This window comes from Panicum virgatum, chromosome 2K (genome assembly GCF_016808335.1).
Source record: "Panicum virgatum strain AP13 chromosome 2K, P.virgatum_v5, whole genome shotgun sequence".
Taxonomy (NCBI): domain Eukaryota; kingdom Viridiplantae; phylum Streptophyta; class Magnoliopsida; order Poales; family Poaceae; genus Panicum; species Panicum virgatum.
This window is the reverse complement of record NC_053137.1, coordinates 55101409-55123993: the sequence shown is the minus strand read 5'-3', so window position 1 is coordinate 55123993 and position 22585 is coordinate 55101409. Positions and strand designations below refer to the sequence as shown.

The following is a 22585-nucleotide window of genomic DNA, read 5'->3' as shown; positions in this document are numbered from 1 at the left end:
CCTTAGACAGACAGGCAGAGAGAAAGAAATATTTGCTTTCCAATTTGCATGCAAGAAAAAATCTGGGGACGTTACTACCGGCCCAAGCAAGGCATTGTTTAGTTTTTCTCGATAAATTTTTTGAAATGGAATCCTTTCACATTTGAAGTATTAAACATAGACTAATCAAAAAACTAATTATATAACTCGTCTGTAAACTACGAGATGAATTTATTAAGACTAATTAATTAGTCATTAGAACATGTTTAATGTAGCAATTTATTATCTAATCACGGACTAATTGGACTCAAAAGATTCGTCTCATAATTATAGGCAATCTGCTAAAACTGTCTTTTTTCATTTACATTTAATATGTCATGTGTGTAAAATTTTTGACGGAGAACTAAACGTGGCCCGAGTCAAGGGTGAGCTTGGGCAGGCCCACCAACCTCTGCAAGTTTTTAAGCCGCCGGTTCGTCAGGCCCATCTAGGCCCCTTTCTTTCTCTGGGCCTTGCATCGATTGTTCAGTTATATGGGCCGTAATGTTCACATACAATGCTAAAGTTTTAGCACTTTCACGGTTTCACCCATGGGTATGTCGTAGGGGTCACGTACTCCACAGTTGGCACCGTTGATCGAGCAAATTCCCTTCCTTTTTCGGATCGTTACGTTTCGCGGCGGGCAAGTCACCTTTTCCTCCCTATATATAACGCGGCGGTCGCGACCATGGATTCCATAACCCCTCGTACACCCACCAACACGAAAGCTGCCGCCGGTGCGCGACGAGACGAAAGCTACTAGGCCAAGATGCAGATCTTCGTGAAGACGCTGACGGGGAAGACGATCACGCTGGAGGTGGAGAGCAGCGACACCATCGACAACGTCAAGGCCAAGATCCAGGACAAGGAGGGCATCCCGCCCGACCAGCAGCGCCTCATCTTCGCCGGGAAGCAGCTCGAGGACGGCCGCACCCTCGCCGACTACAACATCCAGAAGGAGTCGACGCTGCACCTGGTGCTGCGCCTCCGCGGCGGCAGCAGGGGTGGATACCCCACGGGGATCGAGCCCAGCCTCCGCGAGCTCGCGCAGAAGTACAACGAGAGGAAGATGGTCTGCCGCAAGTAATAATAAGGCCTGAGCCCGTGTTTAGTTCTTTACATGTAAAAATTTTGTGTTGGGATTTTGCTAATTTGAAATACTAAATGAAGTCTATTTATAAAACTTTTTGCATAGATGGGTTGTAAATCGCGAGACGAATATAATGATGCTAATTAATTTATGATTAATCCATAATTAGCGGATGATTATTGTAGCATCACTATTACAAATCATAGATTAAGTAGGCTCATTAGATTCGTCTCGCGATTTACAGCCCATTCATGTAAAAAATTTTGTAAATAAACTTCATTTAGTACTCCATAAATATGTCCCAATAATAGCTGTGATGTTTTTTTTGTGTTTATGAGATTTACGGGTATAAACAGAGTCTGAATAACCCCCCCCCCCCCCCCCCCCCCCCCCAATCGATGGATGAGCTCTGCCCCATCGATGGATGAACTCTGCTTATTACTGATCTCTCGCGTTTACTTCTTAATTAATTATTTGTTCCTGCTGCTGGTAGCTAGCAGGTACGGATCAGTAGATGTGATATGCTTGGCCTAACTTGGATCGCTAGCTCACGCTCTCTTGTTGTCTTGCATTGCAGGTGCTATGCACGGCTTCCAAAAAGAGCTACCAACTGCCGCAAGAAGAAGTGTGGCCACAGCAACGAGGTGAGAATTGATGGCATGCATGTTTCTCATGGTATACGTACATTCAGATAGAGTTTTGCATAAATGGCTGTGCTCAATGATGCATTCAGATAGAGTCGCATTTATAAATGCATTCAGATAGTTGTTATACACTTTAATTGATGAGTTTACTCTATGTGCTCTATCGGTTGTGCTATACTACTGAACAGATGGCCTTTTCTTTCATCTGATCTGCATTTGTTCCCTCTAATTTTATGTTCTGTATTGTTTTTCAGCTAAGGTCAAAGAAGAAGTTCATGTCCAAGATCGGTGGAACTTGAGCTCTTGGAGCGCCCTGTCATGCATCAGTTGAAATATTTTACTTTCCAGTGTCTAGATATTGAACGTTTCTTCGTTTATGATGAATAAAGTTCATAGGGGGGCAAGCCCTGTTCTTGATTGAGATATATTTTGTTCATCTCTTTTTTTTTGCGGGTATTGTTCATATTATCTTGCTTGTGAGAATCCTGCATTTATATAGTGTAATCTTTTGGGGTTTTGGCGCGTCAAACTCCCTGCGACGGCTCGCACGCCTAGACAATGCCGTGCCTCCGCCTCCGGCAGCCCTGGCATCGCGCACGCCGCCATGGTTTCCCAACAAGCTAATCAACAGGGGTCTATGAGTACATAAACGTCTATGTAAAAAAAAATTTTTTGGAAGGAGTCTATGTACTCATATTGAAGCAGATTTTACAATTACACAGCCATGTATTGATCTACAAACACATTGAGGTCCTCACGGAGATAACGTCGAACACGTAGCGCGCACCCCCGCCCGCGCGACCTCTGTCCTCCACGAGAAGAACCCCCTTGTGCTCCGACATTATTTGCAGACGATTACACACCTACGAGGCGCAAATCGGAGCCCTACTTCTTCCGGGAGTTGATGTAGTCTTGCAGCGCCTCCATCTGATCCCTGGTCGGCGGCTGCTCGTTGTTCTTGATGGACCGGTGCACGTCGTATGTCGTCGCCCCGAAGAACAGCAGCCTGCACCCCGACAATCAAACGCCTCAGGCGCCATGCTGCTGCAGCAGCTGACGAGAATCAATGGACAGGCACGGCGCCACGGCGGGGGAGGAGAAGGAGAAGGAGGAGGAGGAGGAGGCACCTACCCGGCGGCGAACAGGGCGATCTGCCTCGGGAACACGTGCTTCCCGAACAGCCTCATGCTGCTGCCTGTGCTACGGTGTGGCCGGCTTGCCGCAGAATTAAGGAAAGCTCCACAAGTAGGGATGGCAATTTTACCCGCGGGTACCCGACTCGATGAGTGAGGGTATGAGTATAAAATTTTACCCGCGGGCATAGATACGGGTATAGAATTTTACCCGCGGATAGAGCAGGGGTAAGAATTATTACCCACGGGTCCCAACAGGTACCTGAAATATAATTATCGTAACCTAGAGAACTCATTCATTCTCAAATTTTATGCCTCGTTCTCTTGTGATTGTATGAACTATATAGATTAATATGAGATTATGTAATAGATGTGAAAGTGATATATTTTGCTTATAATTTGTAGTGAAGTATATGTATCATTATTGCATTTTTTAGATGAAATATTTAGCTAGAATTGTGCATTTAGTCACATACAACTACAAAAAGATGATGAATATAAGAAAAAATTTGAAGGACGTCGATGGGCACTGCTGGCCCCGCCGCAGGCGGCGGTGAAGGTCTCGTCGGGGCGACGATGATCGGAGCAAGGGCAGCCGCCCCCCCCACACCCAGCGCCGAGCCCCCCCCCCCCCGACCCTGCGATCGAGGAGGCGGAGAGGGCCTCTACTTTGGCCCGTCGTGCTGCTTGGCGTAAGGCGAACATCCCTTGGCGATTCCCCCAAAAGCCTGCAAGAGAAACTGCGGTTGACCTCCGATTTGGGTCGACTCAATCAGAAGGGGAGATCAGAGATCCTGCACAGAGTCAATCGGGAGGAGCTGCGGGATGGGCGTGCTCGCCGCCTTGGGCGTGATGTGGAGGCCGACAGGGAGCGTGCGGCTCGGGAAATCAAGCGGGAGCTCTTCCGCTTCTCGCGGCTCCCTGAATCTCCATCACGAACTGAAGCTCCCTCGATCGGGGGAGGGGGTGATCCTGATCTGGAAGTGGCTTGTGCAGAATTGGAGGCTGCGATCAGCAAAATCCCAACAACTAGGGGGGATGAGGAAGAACAAAGAGGGGGCGACAGGTGGCCCTCTGGAGGGCGGGACACATCGCAACTTTGGCCGCTCGATGGAGGACCTGTTTGGGCATTCATGGCTGGCCGATAGGGGGGCTCGGTGGATATGGATACCCAAGCCCGCAACATTGGGGGAGGAAGGGTACCCAGCTCGGCCAGAAGAGATCCGAAGACACGGATGGCGTGAGTGCAGAGTGGTTAGGGTTCGTCCTCCAACTCCAATCACATCCTCCTACGTCGCTGTAGTCAGTGCCCGGAAATCAACAAGTCCTGAGAGGGGATCCAACGCCATGGACTTTGCGGGGGGATCGAAGCGGCGATACGAGGAGGACAAAGATGGGAGACGATACGAGGAGGACAGAGGTGGGAGGCGATTCCAACATAGGGGAAATATAGAGGGGCGCAGAGAGGGAGATCCCCGAAGAGAAGCCCCATTCTGAGGAGGACCAGGGAGAGATCGCCAGCCCTTCATGGGTGGTGGTAGGAACTCAGGGGGGCTGACCACACTGGGAAGCGCAGGGCGTTCGAGGATCCGAGGACCGAAACCCAATTCAGAGAACGAGGTACTCACCATGTCTCAGTCCATGATCGCCTAGGCTCATCTCGTGTGGGGGCTGACCCTCCCAGCCATAGAAATCTGAATACTGAGGGATCGAGGACAGGATACCGTCCTAAGGAATCAGGGATTTGCTTTTGGTGCCGGGAAGAAGGTCACCACCAAGCGGAATGCACGAATCCGCCGTTCTGTTTCAGATGCAAAACTTCTGGACACCTGGGATCGAATTGCCCGAGTAACAAAGGATGCTCCATGAAGATGCTTGGATTTGGGTTCCCTGGTCAAGGATTCTACAGTCTGACAATTCCTGGCCAAACGGTCGAGAGCAGTAGTGAAAACGTGGGTCTCATCAAGATCAAAAGTGGTGAAGCTGATTCTGTGAAGCTGGAGGAAGAACTTAAGCACCTCATTGATAACAAGTGGGCATGGGTTGTGAGGCAAATCTCAGAACTTGAATATCTAGCCACCTTCCCCAACAAACAGATACTTGACACCCTCTCCAGATCTGAAAGCATTGTTATAGATCTACACAGCATTTCTGCCACGGTCACACATTCAAACCTAGCACCTACGGCCTCAGCGGTTCTGCAAACTGGCTGGGTTCTTCTATCCAATATCCCAGATTCAGCAAGAAATGTGGAAGCGATCACCCTGATTGCTAAGCTCGCTGGTGAGGTGATTGTGGTAGATGAAGTTTCCTTAATCAAGGAAGGACCAGTGAGAGTCAAGATACTGGCTAGAGATATCTCTAAACTAAGGGGGTTCATAGAGGTATTCATCTTGGGTGTGGGGTATGAGATAAAATTCACTCCTGAAGATCAGAAAAAAAAGCCATGGTGAGGCCAGCACCTCCTCCCAACAGAAAACCTGAGGAGGACTACTCAGAAGGGGATGAGGATGATGACTTATATGACATAGAGGAAGAGAATCTGCCTTTAAAATCAACATAGAAAACTCAGACACCTCCAGCTAACCCTTCTGGTAAAACATGTGACAAAGGGAGGCAACGGTCACAAATGAACAAAGGGATTCAGCAGGAGGGACCAGATGGAAAAGACAAAGACCACCTCTTGGTCAAACCATTAGCCATGTATGATCCCACCTCTGATTTGTTCCTGAGCTGCCAACAAATGAGCAATCAGGAAGACTTACAAGAAGGAGAAAAGCTTCCTAGTACAGTTAAACCAGATACACACTTTGTAGTCCACACTGAGAATGGAGGGGTGAGCCTGCTCAGCAAGGAAAAATGGCCTGACCTAACTACCCCAAAGTCTACCTTGCTCCTGACCCAGGACTCTTGCAGTCTGGGGGCTGGAGAGGTTGTAGAGGATGGTGGGAAGGAAAGAGATGAAATGGTGGGAGATCAGCATGAGGGAGAGATTCAGGAAGATGCAACTAAAGATGAGGAGCCATGGGAGGTGGTGTTCCCCTGCCAGAAGACACCCAAGAGACAACACTTTCAACCAGTGGTGGCGGCCAGGAAGAGCACCAGGATATCCAAGCCCAAGCCCAAATCCAACACCCCCACAGGTATTACCCCTGCTCCACCTATTAATTCCTTCAGTGTTCTTAATATTTGTGATGATGACTACCTAGTAGATATTGCTGATAGTTGGGACTGTTTGGGCAATAACTCTGTGGAAATTCATGAGACTATTTCTGCTATGAAAATGGAGGAATTGGCAAGAGCAAGTTTGGCTAAGGCCAACTTCAAGCGCCACTTAGAGGAAAAATTGCAGAACCAACATGTCCTGGAGGGGGAGAATTTAGCTTTGCAGCCGACTGCAAATGAACAAAGAGGGGTGCAACAAGAACTACCTAGTAAATCGAAAACTGGGAAGAAGATTGGGGGCAGGCTCTCTAGAGAGCTCAAGCATATTTGTTTGCAATGAAGGATCTTTTTTAGAATATAAGAGGGATGGGAAAACCTGCCCGTATTCGGCTACTGAAAGAGTTGCTGATCCAACATCAGGTAGATGTGGTGGACCTATAAGAAACTATCAAACAAAGCTTCTCTCAAAAATAATTAGACAGTCTAATGCCAGGGGGGTTATTTAATTGGCGTTGGACTGCTTCTAGAGGACACTCAGGGGGTTTTCTCATGGGGGGTGAAGGAGGATATTCTACAGGTAGAGAATTGGGAGAGTGGAGAATTCTTTGTGGGGGCCACTGTCAGACACATGCTCTTAAATTTTAGATGGGATATTCTAACAGCCTATGGGCCTGCTGATCATGAATTATCTACCTGATTCTTACAAGAACTAAGTAGGAGATGTCAGGATGCCACACTGCCAATTGTCATAGGGGGGGGGGACTTCAACCTGATGAGATCTTTGCAAGATAAGAGTACAGGAGTGGGGTATGAAAACTTGATTCAAGCCTTCAACAACTTCATTGAAGAGTAGAGCCTAAGAGAGATCTATAGGTTGGGGGGAGGGGGGAGATTCGCTTGGAGAAACAAGTAAGATTGTCCAATACAAAGTAATATTGACGGGGTTCTGGTTTCTACAGAATGGAAAATAAAATTCCCACTGACTACTCTTTCCAGCTTAACTAGATTGGAGTCTGACCATTGTCCTCTCCTACTCTCTACTGGGGAACTCAAGCAGCCTCACTGTCGACAATTCTTCTATGAGAAACAATGGGTGCTAGAACCTGGGTTTTTGGGCCTGGTAAAGGACAACTGGTGTGCCACAATGGAAAAACGCCCATAGGGATCCTACTCCTTGGACAGCTGGCACAACGGGGTCAGTGCCATGAGAACCTTCCTGAAAGGTTGGGGGAGAAATATTAGGGGGGAATATAGGAGGAAAAAAATCATCTCATATTTCAGATCCAAGAGCTGGATGCTAATATGGAAAACAATGGTTTGAACCATGAGATGAGCACCAAGAGACTGCAGCTTGAAAAGGAACTGGAAGACATCATGGGGGCTGAGGAGATTTATTGGCAACAAAGAGGGGGTGAGAAATGGATCCTGGAGGGGGACTCTATTTCCAATTTCTTCCACCTAGTAGATAATGGCCGAAGGAGGAAGAAAAAAAATACTTTCCCTTGAACATGAGGGAGAAACCTCAATGATCCTACATAAGTGCCATCTGTGATATACGCTTACTACAAAAACCTGTTTGGGATCCAACCCCCGAGAACTGTTAGACTTGCTGAGGGGGTCTGGGAGGATAGGGGCCGACTGAACCCATCTGACATTGATGATCTGCTAAGGCCTTTCACTGAAGAAGAAGTCAAGAACGTAGTATTTGGAATGAAGGAAAATATGGCATCCGGCCCAGATGGATTTAGTGTAACCTTCTACAAACAATGTTGGAAGATTGTAAAGGGGGATCTAATGAGAATAATTCATGATTTTTATATGGGGGGGGGGCTGGACATCGACAGACTGAATTACGGAGTGATTACTTTGGTCCCAAAGGTTAGAGATGCTAACAATGTAAAACAATTTCGTCCAATCTGCTTGCTCAACATTAGCTTCAAAATCTTCACCAAACTCCTCATGGACAGACTGTCGACCAAAGCTCAGGACTTGGTGGCACCTAGCCAGACTGCCTTTATCAAGGGGAGATACATAGTAGATGGGGTGGTGATGCTACATGAAGTTGTCCATGAACTATATTCTAAAAAGATGCAGGGGGACTGCCTTTATCAGTTGGTAAACCAATGCTGGACTAGGGGTCTATGGCGCATGTCAACTGTGGAGGAGATGGCTCAGTTCGTCTTGCTTTGGGATTTGGTACAAGGGGTGCTTCTCTGTGACGAGGAGGACATGATCATTTGGAAGTTTACTGCAGATGGACAATACACAGCGAAATCTACCTATGAGGTCTAGTTCAGAGGATCCTTTTGTTCCTTCAGGCCTCAATGCATATGGTCAGCGTATGCAGAGCCCAAGCATCGGTTTTTCACCTGGCTGCTAGTGCAAGAAAGGATTCTAACAGCGGATAAGCTTCAGGACAGGAATTGGCCTTGTAATCCTTTGTGTGCGCTCTGCAAACTTGCCCCTGAAACAGCACAGCATATCTGCTTGCAGTGCCCCTATGCGTAGCAAGTTTGGGCGCTTGTTCAATCATGGTCCCATGATCTGGTACGTAAGCCAGACTTGGACATACCCATTGACGATTGGTGGATCACGACCCTGCAGCACCTGCCAAAGGAACAGAGAAGAATAAAAGCAGCTGTGCTTATGTACACAGTGTGGAACTTGTGGAAGGAGAGAAACCGGCGAACCTTTGAAGGCAAGGAAGTTGAGCCATTGGTGGTGGTGCAGCTGATCAAGGAGGAGACTGACCTGCGCTTTAGGGCGTGCGGAAAGCCGCGTGTTTCATAGTTATCCATGTATTTTCTTTTCTGTGGTGAGAGTTTTTCGCTTTTATGTAATAGTTTATCTGTAAGACCTGGACTTCTTCTCCTAATATGATTTGGCAGTGCTTCTGCCTTTATTTTCAAAAAAAAGAAAGATTGACTTTGAAAAAACTTATGATAGCATATCTTGGAACTTCATGGAGGAGGTTCTAACCAGGAAAGGTTTTGATCCTAAACTTAAACATTGGATCATGAGTACCATCAAAGGGGGGAAAATATGCATTAACATTAATGGTGAGAATGGTCCTTACTTTAAGACTCATAGGGGATTGAGGCAGGGGGATCCTTTGTCCCCACTTCTGTTTAACCTAGCAGTTGATGCCTTGGCCCATATGCTGGACAAAGCTAAGGCAAGTGGACATATCAAAGGGGTGGTTCCTCACTTAGCCCAAGGGGGCGGGGTCACACACCTTCAGTATGCAGATGACACTGTGATCTTAACAGTGTGTGATGATGCTTCCATTGTGAACATGAAGTTCCTCCTCTACTGCTTTGAATGGATGTCAGGCCTTAAAATCAATTACCATAAAAGCGAGGACACTGTCTTCGGAGTAAACGAGGACAGAGAATGGGAGATAGCCTCCATGCGGAACTGTAAAGTCAGTGAGCTACCAATCAAGTACCTGGGCTTCCCAATCCATTACAAAAACTTGCCAGCCAAAGCTTTCAGTGAATTAGCGGAGAAGATGAGACACAAAATGCAACCTTGGAAGGGGAAGAATCTTTCTTATGGTGGGAGACTGACTCTAACCAACTCCTCCTTGAGCAGCATGCCTATCTACACTATGGGAGTATATCTGCTGAATGAACAAGTGTATCACCAGATGGATACAATCAGGTCTCAGTTTTTTTTGGAGGGGGGATGTGGAGAAATTCAAGTACCACATGGTCAAATGAGAGCATGCATGCCTGCCCAAAGACTTTGGGGGGCTTGGGATTTTAAACACTAGGCTTCTGAATATTGCCTTACTTCTGAAGTGGGTTTGACGTCTGTACAATAGAGAAGCAAATGACCCATGCTGCCAGCTCCTCAAAGCCAAATACCTACGCAGGTGCACTTTCGCCCTAGCAAAAAATAGACAAGGGTTTCAATCTCAATTTTGGAAAGGTTTGCTAAAAATAAGGGACAAATTCAAATGGGGGGCGACTTTCAAGTTAGGCAATGGTAAAGATATCCTCTTCTGGGAGGACACCTGGGTGGGAGAGGTTCCGCTGCGGCTCCTCTTCCCTAAACTATATGGCTACTGTGCCAACAAGAAAACCACTGTCGATGAATGTTTCGATTCAGGAGAATGGAAATTGGACTTCTGCAGATCCCTAGATCAGAATGAGATCGCCCAATGGGATGAAATGTTAGACCTCCTCGGGGGAACTGCACTGTCAGATAATCAGGACACTGTGCGCTGGGCGCTGGAGAAATCTGGACTCTACACAACTAGATCAATGTATAGGGTGCTCTCGCACCGGGGGTGGTCAATAAACAGATGCAGCGGTTATGGAAGTGCAAACTTCCCCTCAAGATCAAAGTCTTTCTTTGCCTAGCGTGTCAAGGGCGTCTGCAGACAGGGATGGCGCTGAAGAGGAAAAAGTGGAAAGGAAATGAGAAATGTGTTGTCTGCAATGTGTCGGAGACGGTAGATCACATTTTCTTCATCTGCCCACTTGCTAAGTTTGCCTGGATATGCATAAAAGAAGCTCTGGGATGGGACAGGGCTCCTAATTCTTTGCAGGACTTCCTGGAACATTGGGTTCCTGCAAGATGTAGACAACATGACCTTAAAATTACAGTATTGGCCACAGTCGCGTGGGCGCTGTGGAATGCAAGAAACAAGATGGCAATTGAGGAGGTGTTTATTAGATCACCAACTGATATTTTTTTCGCATCAACTTCTTTTTGCAGAGATGGAAGGTATTGCTGCGGGGAGATGCCCGAGTTGAATTGGAGACATGAGAACTCCAAGTCAGGACGTGGGTGGAGGGCTTCTTGGAAAAGATCAAAGATCGTCCGCCGGATCAAGACTTCTTCTAGCTTTGATGGCCTTTCTATCTTTTACATTTAGTTCGGACGGTTAGGTACTTGTGGAGGCTAGCCCGGGGGTGGGGGGATGGCTTGTTTCTAATCGCCTGTTGCAGTTTCCTTGTAAAACCGGTATCCCCGATGTTGCAGTTTTCTTGTAAAACCGGTATCCCCGATCATAACTGGTTTGTAACAACTCATATGCTTTCTATAAAAGCTGGGTGAACCCTTGATCGGAAAAAAAAATATAAGAAAAAAAATGGTGCATGATGAACCGTTTATTAGTTCTCTATTTAACTAATGCTTTGCAATCACTTGTATGGGCGATAAATTCAAAATATGCTAGTCTTTATAGGACCAAATGACATGTTATTTATGCTATCATTAGTAGACCCAATGGTTATCCGAAACCCGACCCGTACCCGGTGGGTACGGGTATAAAATTTTAGCCGCTAGACTTAGGGTCGGTCCAACAAGAGTCATGTGTGGCCCATGGGCTGGGCTTTACCTCAGATGGCGGGCTGCCTGGCTTTTCACCGCACAAGCAAATCTGCCCTGCGCCTTCCGACCCGCGTGACGGCGTGAGCTTCGCCTTCGATGCTTACGCCCGCGGCCGCGGTCGCCTCCCGCCACACCACCTCCTCCCTGCTGAGGCTGCTGCTGCACCAGTGCCGCTCCATCCAGCGCCTCAACCAGATCCACGCTCTCCTCCTCGTCCACGGCTCGCTCTCGGCCGCCGCCGTCGCGTCTCAGCTCCTCGCCTCCTACTGCGGCGCGCTCCCCGCCGCCGCGGGGCATGGCGCGCTCCGCCACGCGCGCCGCCTGTTCGACGGAATCCCCGACCCGGACAGGTTCATGTACAACACCGTCATCAGGGCCTGCTGCGACGGCAGCTGCCCGCAGGAAGCGCTGCGCCTCCACCGCGGCATGCTCGCGCGACGGATACTGCCCAACGAGTTCACCCTGCCGTTCGTGCTCAAGGCGTGCACCAGAGAGCGGGCGTGGGGCCACGCGCGGGCTGCCCATGCCGTGGCTGTGAAGCTCGGCCTTGCGGGGCAGGTGTTTGTGGGGAACGCGCTTCTGCATTCGTTAGGGTCAGCTGGGTCGCTGGCGGACTCTAGGCGGTTCTTTGATGAGATGGTGGAGAGGAACGTTGTGTCATGGAACTCGATGATCGGTGGATACGCCCAGGAAGGGGACACTAGGGAGGCGCGCGTCTTATTCGGGGAGATGAGGCGTCAAGGCTTTGTGGAAGATGAGTTCACGTTGGTCAACCTGCTTCTCGTCTGCTCGCAAGAGGGAAACCTTGAATCTGGCTGGCTCGTGCATTGTCATATGTTGGTTAGTGGATCTCGGGTTGATCTGATTCTTGGAAATGCTTTGGTGGACATGTACGGCAAGTGTGGTGATCTGTTGATGGCTCTCAGATGCTTTGAAATGATGCCCCTAAAGAATGTCGTTTCATGGACATCCATGCTTTGCGCTTGGGCAAAGCATGGTTCAGTTGATGCTGCAAGGAACTGGTTTGACCAGATGCCAGAGAGGAACATAGTCTCGTGGAATGCCATGATCTCTTGCTATGTTCAATGTGGCCAATGCCGTGAAGCATTGGATCTTTATAACAGTATGCAGTCCCAGGGTCTTGCTCCAGATGAGGTTACCTTGGTGGCTGTCCTCTCTGCTTGCGGACAAACTGGTGACTTGACTTTTGGGAAGATGGCACACCTTTACATTAGAGACAAAATCCATAATCCTGACGTCTCTCTAGTTAATTCACTTGTGGACATGTATGCAAAATGTGGTCAGGTAGACACAGCAATCAGCCTGTTCAGTGAAATGTGTCATAAAAACGTTGTTTCTTGGAATGTAATTATTGGGGGGCTGGCAATGCATGGCCGTGCACTGGACAGCATCTTGTTCTTCAGATCAATGGTAAGAGACTCCTCGCCTGATGAGATCACCTTCGTGGCCCTTCTTTCTGCATGCAGTCATGGGGGTCTACTAGAAGCTGGGCAGAATTACTTTGAAGCCATGAGAAATGTTTACAGTGTTAAGCATGAAGTTGAACATTATGCTTGCATGGTTGATCTTCTTGGCCGTCGTGGCTATCTTGAAAAGGCTGTTTGTCTAATAAAAGAAATGCCAATGAAGCCTGATGTTGTGGTCTGGGGCGCATTGCTGGGGGCCTGCAGAATTCATGGGAGTGTCGAGATTGGAAGGCAGGTGATCAAGCAATTACTTGAGTTGGAGGGCATAAATGGAGGTCTGCTTGTTCTAATTTCAAACTTGCTATACAAAACTCACCGTTGGGAAGACATGAAAAGACTTAGGAAGCTAATGAAAGAGTGGGGAACCAGAAAGGATATGGGTATTAGCTCAATTGAAGTGGACAACTGCATCCATGAATTTGGAGTGGAAGACATTAGACATGAAAGCTCAAGTGAGATATATGCAGCAGTTGATCATCTGTCATGTCATTTGATTTCTCTACATTTATTGCCTGTGCAGCCGGACGAGCTATATGTGGTAGGGTGAAGCACTATTTGGAATTCTTTCCAGTATCAGTTGTAAGCTCATAATGTTGTGCTACTATGCTACAGAGTCAGGCACCATACAAAAGCACAAAATGAAGATGAATGTGGCTGGTGCATTGCTTTACACGATAATGTTCATTGCCAAGCAGACGTTTGTTGATGCCTGAAGGTAGGTAATTCTGACTAAGCCCATTTCTTAAAGTTGTCCAGGCTCATCAGACCCACGAATAAAATAAGTGCAGCTGGTCAGTTTAAGTTACAAAGTACCCCTATATAGAAAATACTGAATAGGACAACTTATCCTTTGTGCTTTTGTTGGATTCAGAAATAAGTTGTCATTTTCTGTTTTCCGTATTGACCATGTAATGCAACCCTTCATTTAGCTTGTTAATTGGTTGGATTTGTGGTTTTCTGCAGATGTCATGGTTGGCTGGAAAGCCACTCAACCAACTCTACAGATAGGTCGACTGGCCGTCTTATGCCCACAAATTCAGTGGTCGCCATCTCCTGTGACACTGATGTTTCAACAATATCACGAGAGACTAAATCTCTGCAACAAGAATTCAGCAAAACGTTCACGGGGCAGCACTTTGAGTTGGCAACAAGGTAAGATTCAAACCTATTAGCTTTTCTAGTGACTGAACTATCTACTGATATGCAGTTTTTCTTGTTCCTTTATCCTTGGACCAGGTTGATTGTACCACGGTACCAAACCTTGAGACTCATTGGGGGTGAGCGGAGCAACAAGCCAACAACCTTCACAATTTCACACCTTTATACTGCAACGAACCGTGCAAAGTTTGTTCTGAGGAGAACACGATCGGTTCGTTGAATGAACGGTTGCAAGGTGGGATCCAGTGCCCACATTAGCCATTTCGTGATGCCTGCCACATGCTTCTCTTAATGGTGCACCGAGCTGCATACCTCAGTTAAGTAAGTGGGGGCCTGCAGTTTGCCGCTTGCCAGTTGATTGAAGGCAGCAGTGTACTCCTACCAGAGAGCGCCCATGGGCCATCAACCATCATCACGCGTTGTGCTTTGGCAGTTAAGCGCCGAAAAGCTGCGAGTTGCTTTTTGCACAGCACAACGCAAAGCGCCGTTGGCCATCGAGGGTTCGAGACGCACTCCAGGATGCCCACAGCACATGGCCACATCACTTAGCCGATCTGAATCGGTAGCTTAATGTTGGTACACGTTCAGAAATGTGTGGTGCTGTTGCAAGTCGATGGCTAGATGATTTGGTTCTGGCTAATGGGAATATAGTGATGCTTTGGGAGGTTGCTGCTCTTCTTTTTCTTTATAGAAATCATGGAGCTGCTTTGTTTTTTAAAGGTTCTGATGTTGGATAAAGCATGCACCGGGAGCTTTGCTTATGATGACTTGCATTCTGTTTTAATAAAAAATAAGATCAAACCTACCAGAATGATGGATGTGTTGTTTTATCTTTTTTTTTGTCAACTATATGGCAGGGAGGATACACTACTAGAAAGATCTACGGTAGCTTATTTGCAGGAGTGAAGATGTGCCTCCTTTTCTAGATTCTAATCCTGCATGCATATCTAATCCGATCATGAGCTCAATTGCTCACAAAAACTAAACAAGCTAGAATATGCAAGACAAAGCAATATAATTTCGAATTAATCTTGAAGCTTGAGCATCTGTATCGAACATGGAAAAATTCCTAGGCATGTCAGGACGCCTTGCCCAAGAGCAAGTCCTGGATAATTTAATCCGACCCAATATGTCATTTGATATCCCATAGCACACTTAAATTATGCAGAAGCCTCCTAGAGTGTCTGAACGAGGCGTGCTCTTGTGCCCCCCCCCCTCCTCTCCCGTGTGGGCCGTGTCTGCTGCTTTAACTGTGATACTCTGCATTTCCGTTCTCTATAATGGAAATGGGGCAGGGCCTCGTCTCGAAAAAAAAAATATGCAGAAGCCAACTACTAAATCTATGGCCTATACAGCTTGCAAGCGCAAGATCAGGATAACTAAGACACAATGTCTGTGCCCCACGCCTTAAATTAAACCATGGCCTCGCTGGGTCAGTACCAACCGAACGAAATTAATGATATATAATCACGGAGATGAGGTCGCTAATCCCCGAAAGGGATTTGATAACATCACAAATTAAAGAGTGTGCAAGTGCATCCAAGTGGGTTAGTTTCTTTCTTAAAGAAAAACGCAAAGCAACAAGAACTACGGCTCATCAACGTGTGCCCAATAATATCAAGGGGGTGTTTAGAAATAGGGACTTCAAAAAAGTCTCAGAGACTTTTTAGTATTTAGAAGTATTAAATAAATATTAATTATAAAACTAACTGCAGAACCCTGGGGCTAAACTGCGAGACGAATCTAATGAGGTATCTTAATCTATGATTAGCGAATGGTTACTGTAGCATCACTGTAGCAAATTATGAATTAATTAGGCTCATTAGATTCGTCTCGCGAAAAAGCACTCAGCTGTCAAAAAACATTTATAAACAAATTTTATTTAATAATATAAAATAGTAAGATTCATTTTGATGTGATAGGGACTTTTGAAAAAAGTCCTGGAACCAAACAGGCCCCAAGAATGTTTGTAGCAGTAATTGGAGTAGTTGGCACAACAGTATAGATGTTCCGAATATGAATCTGTTCAATATCCTTAAAAAAAATCTTGTCATCTACTGTATAAATTAAGTTGGGAAAACATGAGTATGAATTGCCACTATGACGTCTACAAGCAATGCAACATGGTTCTGTAAGACATGCAAATCTGTGCAAACAGACTATGTTACAAAGAACAATCAGACGTAAGCAGTGCAATTACAGGTGCAGCACGGCCATGGATTTCAGCCTGCAGGACATGGCGTCGGCCTCCGTCGCCGCGTTTTCCCGGCCGATCCGGCTCCACTTCTGCTCCGTGTCCGAAACCCGGCAGGCCGTCACGAAATCCAGGACCTTGCCGAAGATCCTGAACATCTCCACGGCGTAGATCCTGTCCCGGCCGACGGCGTACGCCGCATTGGGGTCCATGGGCGCGTCCGGGTGTGCCGCCGCCTCGGCCCACTGCAGCGAGGCCAGGTCGAGCTCGAACAGCTTCCGCACCACTTTCTCCCGCCGGTCCACCGGCCCGCGGCGGTCGTCGCACCACGACACGCAGAGCATGAAGAGCCGCGACGCGCAGCACGCTAGCGTCGGGGCGTAGTCGCGGAGCCGCGGCAGCGGGCGGGACGTCTGGACGACGACCCAGGAGCCCATGTCCAGATGGTAGCCGACGAGCGTGTCGGACTCGCAGTACACGTAGAACATCCGGCCGCAGACGGCGCCGGAGCACGCCAGCCCGACGTCGGCGGGGAACCCGGCGATCTCGACCCACTTGTCGATCAGGGGATCGTATATCTCCCCGGACACCAGCGGCTCGTCCCAGTGCCCGCGCCCGCCGACGGCGACGATGGCGAACCTCGGCTGGCCTGCGTCGCCCTCCGGTCCGGCGGATGCGTCGCGAGACCAAGCGAGCTCCGTGGAGTCGGCGTCCTCGTTCAGCATGTCCTTGAGCCGGAGGCGCCTCAGGGAGAGCCGGTGCGGGTCCTCGTACACGGCGGATGCGCCTCCAAACTTGGACCTGCCCCACCGGGCATGGTTCTCGGCGCGAGCGTGGAGAATGCTGCAGGTGGCGGACATCTCGAACACCCCCAGCACCGGCCGCGACCGCGCGGTCCGCATGGGCGCCGCCTTCCGCCACGAGCCGGTGAGAGGGCTGAACACCAGGACCCCCTTGTGGGTCTTCACCTTGCCTCCGGCGTCCGAGCCACCGGACCGGCCGCCGACGACGTAGAGGTCGTCCCCGACGCCGGCGACGGAGAACAGAAACCTCCCCTTGAGCCCGCCCGCCCCGACGCGGCGCCACCGGTGCGCGGCCACGTCGAGCGCGTGCACGGCCGGGGCAGGCGCGGCGCCCCACCCGACGTCGCCGTCGACCCCGAATAGGAACAGCCACGGCGCCCGGCGAGGGTCCGGGCCCCCCTGCTCCTCGCGGCGCATCCGCAGGAACTGCGGGGCGACGGTGAGGTCCCTCCAGCGCCTGCACACGCACCGCGCGGCCAGGAGCGAGACCAGCGGCAGCCGGCCCAGCACCATCTCCATCACGTCGTCCGGGAGCACCGCCAGGAACGCCGCCTCCTTCACGACCAGAGCCGCCGCATCGGCGCCAGCTCCCGACGGCCGGTGCGGGTACGGCACGGCACTGGCAGCGGCGGCGGCGCCCTTCTTCCACGAGAAGCACTGCAGCGCGCGGTCCTCGTCTTCCTCGCCTTCGGCATCGTTTCCCGCGGGGCCGCGCCGGCGCGGGGCCGCCGCGGGCGCAGCGGAGTCCATCTCGTCGCAGTCGCAGACGCGGCACGCGCCGGCTGCGCCGAGGGGCAGCCTGAGGCAGCTCCTTCTCCTCCTCCTCCCCCTGGTGCTCCCGCTCCCGCGGCGGCGGCCATCGCGCTCGCCACGCTTCCGGGGGTCGGCGACCACCGCATCGTCCGCGGCGGGGTCGGCGCGGAGCAGGGAGGCCAGGCTGTTGCTGCCAGATCTCTGGAGAGCCCCCCGCATCGGAGGAAGCGAGTGCGGCGCGGCCAGCCGGGGGCGCTAGGTGGAGAAGAAGTGGCGCGCGGAGGAGGGGATGGCCGGCGGGGCGTGGAGGTGGAGGAGGATGCCCCGGAGCAGGACGGCGAGGAGCTTGGCGAGGCAGGAGATGGAGAGCATCGCGGCGGAGCGGATTATTTGGGCAAGGGCGGTGGTGGGTGGAGTGGGAGTTGGGGAAAGTGGACGCGGCGCCGACGTCGCGACGAGCGGTGGGTGACTGGGTGTGGCGGGTGGAGCGAGCGGTATGGATCGAAGCGGAGACAGAGGACACCACCACCACCGGCCGGAGGGGGGAAGTCGTTGGCGTCGGAGCGGGCCGATGGACCGCGCTGCCGTCCGAGCGATTCACGGGGCTTCCGTGGCGGTAGCGCGCCGGGCGCCGATGGGCCGGGCGGGGCGCGCGCGGGGAGCTGGAGGGCTGGAGGATGCCGATGTCCGGGCCTGCTGCGGATGCGCGGGCGCTGGATCCCGTACCCGATTCCGAGAGCGGCGGAGGGGGGCCGTGTCCGTGCGCATGTGGGTTGTGACTGAGGCTGACGGCTTTGCCACTTTGAGCATCGGCCGTTGGGTGAACGTGTGGTTTCCTCGTACAGTCGTGATTCGTGAATTTCTATATATGATTGGTGCTGCACTCCGTAGCCTCTCGCCGTGGCCACGTCAGCTCAAATTTTTTTGGCCATGCGATCTCGCCCCGATGGTCTCGATGCCTGCTCGTCTTCCGTCTTCCGTCTTCCTCCATCTCCTTCCCGATAGTTCCTCTGATGTCTCAAACTCCGCCCTCTTCTCTGAGCTCGTCTTGCGGTCCTCGCGGCTCACAGCGGCGGCTTCGCCTCGCCTCGCCGCCTGCCGTCGCGCAGTCCGTGCGCCCACCTCCTCCTGCACGGTTGCGGCCTCTGCTTCGTCGCCCGGATGCCTAGTTCCGTGCTCCAGCCCCGGCCCAGTCGACGACCTGGACCCGCAGCTGCTCGGCGCGCCCTGCTGCACCTCGCCTCGTCGCCTGCCGCCGCGCAGTCCACACGCCCACCTCCTCCTGCGCGGTTGTGGCCTCTGCTCCGCCGCCCGGATACCCGCACCTTCTCGGCGCGCCCTGCAGCCCTGCTGCGTGCACACCGCACAGCGACTTCTGCGGGGCGCGACCCTACCTCTGCCGCCGCTCCCTCGCCGCCGCTCCTCCACCCCTCCCATCGCCGGCGCCCCTTCTCCCCCTCCCTCGCTCGGTCACGGGCCGGCGGTAGGCCTCGTGGCGGCGCAGTGGAGCAGGAGCCCTGCCCCCGGCGAGATCCAGCCCAGGCCGATGGCCATGGCGCGGCGGCACCCCTCCGGCCGGATCCGCGCGGGCCCAGGCGTGCGAGCGGCCTCCTCCCTCTGTGCGGGCCCACGCGTGCGAGCGGCCTCCTCCCTCCGCGCGGCCTCGACGGCGGGACGGACCGGCGTGGGGCAGCTCGGGGCCTCGAGCTCGCCGGCCTGGAGCACCCACGCAGCGGTGGCGCAGGAGGGGCGGCGCGGCGTGGGGTGCGGGTGGGGCGACGCGGTGGATTTATCTAGCCATGTGATTTCTGTACTTCCAGGGATTCCACGACTTCCTCCAGGAGATGATCTCGCTCATGGCCACCGTGGCCACCGTCGTCAGAGAGGTAACCACCTCGTGTTCATCAGTTCATGCCATTGCTACCTCACATTCATGGCAAAGCTGCCCAAATCTAGTGCAGCATCGATCGACAACTGACGGATCGTTTCTCCTTCTTCTTCTTCCCGGTCGTGCAGGAGCGCGTGTACAGCCTGGGCGAGCTCCTTTCGCAAGCCAGCGCTGGCACCCCGTCCTCGCCGCCGTCGCTGGCCTGCCAGGGCCGTCCGGCAGCCTCAGCGCCCTTGTCTCCCCTCGTAGGTTCGTACAAACCTCCTCCTCTCACCACTTACCGCTATTCCCATTTCTTCCCTCTTTCTGCAATGGAATCCGAGGTACCCCACTCTCTAGGAAATCCAATGGTATTCCAGCAAAATTTCTTTTTAAGCACTGAAAGGGATTTTACAGATCCTCTGCCGCAAATTTGTTGTTTCCCCCACTTATGTGGCTGACTGCATAAATATAGAAGTTTTTGGCATCCCCGACCTCGATCTGTTATTACTGCCATTAAAAGAAGAATGCTAAATTTCATTTCCCAGCTTATGCAAAGGTATGTTATGCTTCTTTCATTTCCCAAAGTCTACCATCTCTTCGATCTTTCCGAAGAAACCAGAAAGCACAAGCACATGAAAATGAAATCCAGGAGCTTCAATCGGCTGCAGAGAAGGTAAATTTTTCTACTAATTTGATTCGCATTATGTAGACAATGCCATGTGATTGCATTAATAGTTTATTATGCCTTTTCCTTTGGTGGGTTTATTCTAAAATTGGGTCTGTTATTTTAATTGAATATAGGATTCTGCAGCTTATCCATACGATACTTTGCTCATAACTTAGCCTTTCATATTAACATGTGGTGGATTTAAAGTAGTATTGCAGGTCATGATCTGTTAATGGTTGAGCCCCTTCAAAATCTGACGAAAGGGACCTGCATAAACTTCAATAAATAAACTGTGTATTTTTTCCTTCACAGAAATCCAATTCCCAACACTAATTACTTTCCTCAATCAGGCCAAAACCCCCGCTCAACTTCACAACAACAAAGAAGGTGGTGTATGCAAGGTGAACAAAGAAACTGGATATAATCTTTGTGATCAGACTTCGTCGTGTGCTCCGATGATTAGCGGACCTTTACCTCACCAAGCTACATCTGTAGGTACTATCACAGCAGGCCAACAGCCAGGTTTGTCCACTAAGAAACAAACAGATACCTGTTACATGCTTTTTTATGTGCCATTTACACCAATTATTCAGTGTCCAGAGGATGAAATATATGTGCCTACCCTGTCAGCAAATCATCCTAAAATTTATCTAAATCTGACAACTTTGGGGGTACAAGAAACCTGTCATCCACATGCATATAAATCATTAGCTACCTGCACAGTAAAGCCTTTCCTTTGACTTAAAAACTGCACTGTCCAAAGTTACTCTGTAAGTGGCATCTCTATTAGTTACGCAAAGTTGTACTTAGATGGTATACTAGAAAATGTTGAATGCTGCCTAAACCTTATTTGTTCCGTCTTATTCAGAACTATTTAGTTCCACACCACGCTACAGATACATATTGGTTCTTGCTGCATGTATATTTGATTAGGATACAATGATTTTTTTTTAGAAATCTACTACCACCTAATATTTCTTGACAAAAGACCTTCATATTCAACTGCTTACCACCACAGCTTACCCTGCTAAGCAAATGATTTTAAAACAAACTGAACACTACATTTCTCTAACACACTACTCAGACACTACCTGTGCAGCCTAGCGTTTGCCTTTCACTGCTCATACTACTTGCTTCTGAAATGACCATATTATTTGTTTTTGCTGTTTTTTAGGTCTGCCCATCCCACAGCTCATCAACAGAATTGGAAGAAACCGAGCTACTGAGCTATCCCTAACCATAACTGCAGAAGACAACTCCCAGTTGCCTCTTGGAACTACTGAACAAGTTGAAGAAACAGCTGGCTTTACTGCTCCAGTCATGTTTCAGCTCCCTTCCCTTGAGATGACAATCCCATTGGTGGACACTTTCCTCGCTTTGTCAGTTCAGATCCCGTTCAGTTATATACCCGTGGAGAAATGGTATGTCTTCCAAGCTTTTGTAGTGGCCACAGCAACATTTTTTATCTGGAAAAGGTTGCTTCACTTCATCTTCAACTGTTGTGGTATGGAAATACCCCATATACCACAATGGATGCGTGCTCTTATCGCATACTTAAAGTTACATCTTTCTACCACCCTGTATGCGATTAAATGTGGTTGACCTTTTATTATGAACTAAGACTGTGTCACATCATGAACACTTTTGTGGGCAGTCGTCTTTATCCTTTGTCTACCCAAAACAGAAACAAGTTTGAAGGAAAGAGCGTCCAGACCTTGATGCTTCAATTGATTCCCCCTGTCGTACTAACAGTAATCCAAACAATTGAAGCTGTTGTGTTCCTGGCTGGACGCTACCTGGTGATTCTATGTCTGTTCCTTCGAAGATTCTTTGCAAACTATTAAACCAAGGATCCTTTGTAGATTGCAGAATAGCTTGCTCCAATGGTACCTCTCTAACACCAGAAAAGAACACAAAAATTGATCTTCTTTATGCTACCTAAACTAACATCTTATATTTAGAACATCATTTTTATGCAGGATGAAACAGGATGACGAGCAATCATATGTGGAATCAGATTTCGTCAATTTTAAAATGCCCTCTTGGACCGCATATTGAGCAACTTAGCTTACCACGTAACCAGCATTTCCTTTAGTATGCCATGCTGATGCTAAACATGGTTACCAGCTGCCATGACTTCTATTTATTTGCACCTTTAACTTCCTAGACCTTGTACTATATGCAACCTTGGTTCCTAATGTATCTTCTTGTTGTATTACCTGTGTGATTTATGTCATTTACAGTAAATGAGCTGATGAAC

The 22585-nt window shown here is 49.8% G+C and overlaps 3 protein-coding genes and 2 long non-coding RNA genes across 8 annotated transcripts; 3 read left to right on the top strand and 2 right to left on the bottom strand.

Moving 5' to 3' along the window:
* Positions 1-728: 728 nt before the first annotated feature.
* On the top strand, positions 729-2175 carry LOC120686532 (ubiquitin-like). Its single transcript, XM_039968755.1, has 3 exons — positions 729-1101; positions 1686-1752; positions 2007-2175. The coding sequence occupies exons 1-3, from the start codon at positions 788-790 to the stop codon at positions 2049-2051; spliced, it is 426 nt and encodes a 141-aa protein (XP_039824689.1). The 5' UTR covers positions 729-787; the 3' UTR covers positions 2052-2175.
* Positions 2176-2390: 215 nt separating this feature from the next.
* On the bottom strand, positions 2391-3035 carry LOC120686543. The gene is made up of 2 exons (XR_005680231.1): positions 2884-3035; positions 2391-2758 (listed from the first exon to the last, which is right to left on the bottom strand). It is a non-coding gene; the product is annotated as an uncharacterized LOC120686543 (long non-coding RNA).
* An 8390-nt stretch (positions 3036-11425) lies between these two features.
* On the top strand, positions 11426-14843 carry LOC120686515 (pentatricopeptide repeat-containing protein At2g22410, mitochondrial-like). The gene is made up of 4 exons (XM_039968737.1): positions 11426-13418; positions 13493-13595; positions 13844-14032; positions 14117-14843. The coding sequence occupies exons 1-2, from the start codon at positions 11490-11492 to the stop codon at positions 13520-13522; spliced, it is 1959 nt and encodes a 652-aa protein (XP_039824671.1). The 5' UTR covers positions 11426-11489; the 3' UTR covers positions 13523-13595; positions 13844-14032; positions 14117-14843.
* Positions 14844-16040: 1197 nt separating this feature from the next.
* Positions 16041-18327, bottom strand: LOC120686508 (F-box/kelch-repeat protein At5g42360-like). The gene has a single exon (XM_039968729.1). It carries the CDS (start codon positions 18005-18007, stop codon positions 16235-16237), a length of 1773 nt encoding a protein of 590 aa, XP_039824663.1. The 5' UTR covers positions 18008-18327; the 3' UTR covers positions 16041-16234.
* Positions 18328-19810: 1483 nt separating this feature from the next.
* Positions 19811-22320, top strand: LOC120686494. 4 transcript variants are annotated; one of them, XR_005680226.1, is made up of 5 exons: positions 20007-20331; positions 20676-20847; positions 21500-21746; positions 22010-22211; positions 22287-22320. It is a non-coding gene; the product is annotated as an uncharacterized LOC120686494 (long non-coding RNA). The 4 variants fall into 4 exon arrangements; XR_005680217.1 differs by lacking the exons at positions 22010-22211; positions 22287-22320 and adding an exon at positions 19811-19925 and having other exon boundaries at positions 20073-20331; XR_005680220.1 differs by lacking the exons at positions 22010-22211; positions 22287-22320 and adding an exon at positions 19956-19999 and having other exon boundaries at positions 20073-20331.
* The last annotated feature ends 265 nt before the right edge of the window (positions 22321-22585 follow it).